At 38.3% G+C, this 2,994-nt stretch overlaps 1 protein-coding gene across 1 annotated transcript; it reads right to left on the minus strand.

Moving 5' to 3' along the window:
* Window positions 1-1,527: 1,527 nt before the first annotated feature.
* On the minus strand, window positions 1,528-2,670 carry LOC109952981 (trace amine-associated receptor 13c-like). The gene is made up of 2 exons (XM_020588309.1): window positions 2,507-2,670; window positions 1,528-2,338 (listed from the first exon to the last, which is right to left on the minus strand). The coding sequence occupies exons 1-2, from the start codon at window positions 2,668-2,670 to the stop codon at window positions 1,528-1,530; spliced, it is 975 nt and encodes a 324-aa protein (XP_020443965.1).
* Window positions 2,671-2,994: the final 324 nt, after the last annotated feature.

The following is a 2,994-nucleotide window of genomic DNA, read 5'->3' on the forward strand; positions in this document are numbered from 1 at the left end:
GCTGCCTCCTGAATTCCAGCAAATATCAAGTTTTTCCGCTTGGTTTGTGCTTCCAAGTATTCCACTTTATCCGACATAACTTTCAGGAAATCACAGGCTTCATACAGTCCGTCTCTCGTAGCTTTGATCTGCGTTGACTGCTCATCCATGTTAACTTTGATCGCGTCGACCTCACGCTGGGTAAACTGCAAACTCGATTTTATTTCCTGTATCTCCCTGGTCATTTCGTCGAATCTCCTGTTGTTCGTGTCCATAATTATTTGCACAAATCCCTTGAAACTATCGCTGAGTTGATTAACCAGCGCAGTGAAAAGTCGTTTCTGCTCCGACAAGTCCGCAGCAAAATTCTCTTCAACTTCGCCTTCTTCAGCGGCTTCAGATCTATTTGCTCTTTTCCCTTTAGGAGCCATTTCAAGATGTAGACTTTTCCAAAACTTGAAGGTGTAGAAAATATGAAACAGGTATAAGAATCCCAGAACAGACAAGAGGAGCAGAAAAAAACGTCCGCTCTCGCTTGCAAACCCGGAAACTCCGGAAACTTTATGGATTATAAAATAACATAACAAAGGTAGAAAAAGCATGCATCATATCTAAGTTGTCCAGCTGTTTGGATGTATCATTATATGACTGGAAAGATATTTAAAAAAAACTGGTATTGATCATCTGATTGACAATAAATCCATATGAGCATATTTTCCAAAACAAACTATTACTTTAAGCTTGGGAGAAACTCTAAGTCTGACACCTACAAAGAGTAGACACCCCATAAATAAACTACAGTATATGTAAAAAGTCATGAAAACAACTTAGATGTATGGAGTGATTGTGGTCTTAAAATAAACACAAACTAAAGTAACAACTACTGGTTTATTGTGCTGGTCGGCTACTGGTTTGAAATGTGACACAAACAATATTTCAGCAAACATGAAAAAGAAGAACAAAACTTGTTAATAACAAAAAAGGTCTGCCAATTCAAAGCTTTTGGGATTTTGATATTTACAACAAAACTCTACAGGATCATCATCAAATTTTACAAAAACTGTCATCCTCCATCTTGGTTTCGCATGTGTGATACACTAGTAATTAAATTATTTAAATCTCCCCAGTGGATCAAATCCTCTCCAGTTCTGTAGAAATCATTTCCACCCGCCCATAGGACACAAAACCAGAGACCTAAAACCAAACCAAACATTGTTTTGTAAGGCTGAGGAAAGATCAGTGTGGCTGTTTGGTTATTGCAATCATGTGAACTACAAGAAAGTCATTCGATTCACATCACAGATAACTGACTCTAGAGTTTTGATAAAGACAGTGCAAAGACTAAAAGAACCAAAAACAAAGATTGTTGAGATGGCCTAAGTGTTGTTAGTTAACAGCTTCTCTGGGAAGCATATTGGATACCAGTAGCACTTTTTTTACTTGGCTTGATTTCCAGGTCATTTAAATGGTTGACTCAGCATTAACACACTCAAAGAGATTTTCTTTAACAGAGTAAAGGCCTCATTTCAGTCACTCCACACTGACTCTTTACAGTATGTTGGTCTGACTGGAACCAGGCTTCAGAATTTGAAGTGTAATAACAAGTTTGATAGATTTTCTGAACCAGGGATAGAACAGGGCATATATTATAGGGTTTAGACAGGAGTTAAAATAAACCAGACATATTACAAATCCAGCAGATGAGGTGTTGAGCAAGGTAAGCTCGCCTATAAGTGTGGTACAGAAATATGGGCAGATGCATAATAGAAACACAACTATAACAACACCAAGAGTCCTGGCTGCTTTCAGCTCAGATTTCTTAGCACTGACTGAACTCTTAAGTGTGACAGCTGCAATGTGAGACCTCATGGCACGAGCCTGAGACACAGCCACCACAAACACTCTCATATACAGAACTATGATCACTGTAATGGGAATGATAAAGGTTGAAATAAGATCTGTAAGTCGCTCTGTTAAGTTCAAGACTATCACACACTCCCCAATACAAGAATTATATCTGCCTGGTTGATTCAGGTTATCTTTAATTTGCACAATGAGGTAGAAGAGAGAAATGAACCAACACACTGAAACACAGATTTGAACTCTTTCAGAAGTGACTTTGGTGGAGTAATGCAGAGGGTCACAAATGGCCACATAGCGGTCAACTGATATGAGCACCATGGTTCCTACTGAGGAAAAGCTAATAATGTAAGATAAAACACAGTACAACAAACACATAGTGTCACCGAGGTACCAGCAGCCGTCTATGAGCATAATTTGAAACATCAGGAGGAAGCTGACAAAGAAATCTGATATAGCCAGAGACAGGATGAGGAGGTTGGTGGGGCTGTGGAGCTGCCTGGAGAGGACAGACAGTAACATACTTATCATTATTTGTAGTAGCAATTAGTATTTCAAAATATAAAAACTATATAAATTGACTAATTCAAAAACATGAAAAATATTTTTCACAATCATTTAGTTTTATACAGCTACATTTTCATAAAGTGGTTAAATATGTAAGTACTTGAAGTGGGAGATGGAAATGATGACCAGCAGGTTAAGAACTGCAGTGAACAGAGAGATGGACGATAGTACAATGTAAATAGACACAGTTTCAGAGAGAGGATGCTTTGGCTTCATACAGGAGGTGTTGAGTTGTGGAAAACAGAGTTCAGCTTCCTGCATCATCATAGAGAGGAGGAGAGGATAAACTGCTGAGCTCTGGCAGCTCTCGGACCTAAGCTGGCTCTGATATAACTTTAGTTGCTGTGTTTTCCCTCCTCTAACATTCTCTCTCACTTAGAAACTAATGTCCCTCCTTACTTGCTCTGTAAAGTGGCATCATCACTCTGTTGATGTGGAATTATAATGTACAAATGGAACAAAAATAATCCTTTAATCATCCAATACATGCCTGGTGAATATACAACAACATAAAGGTAGATGAAGGATACAAAATAAACTTTCTTTTAAGGCCACAAATTCTCCAGCTAATAGTTTGGCGTATTTGGA

This window comes from Monopterus albus, unplaced genomic scaffold (genome assembly GCF_001952655.1).
Source record: "Monopterus albus unplaced genomic scaffold, M_albus_1.0 scaffold526.1, whole genome shotgun sequence".
NCBI classification, from domain to species: Eukaryota; Metazoa; Chordata; class Actinopteri; order Synbranchiformes; family Synbranchidae; genus Monopterus; species Monopterus albus.

Coding starts and splice junctions, on each gene's coding strand:
- LOC109952981 (XM_020588309.1), bottom strand. CDS start 2,670: ATGATGCAGGAAGCTGAACTCTGTTTTCCACAACTCAACACCTCCTGT. Junction 2,339..2,506: donor ATTTCCATCTCCCACTTCAA/GTACTTACATAT, acceptor TGTCCTCTCCAG/GCAGCTCCACAGCCCCACCA.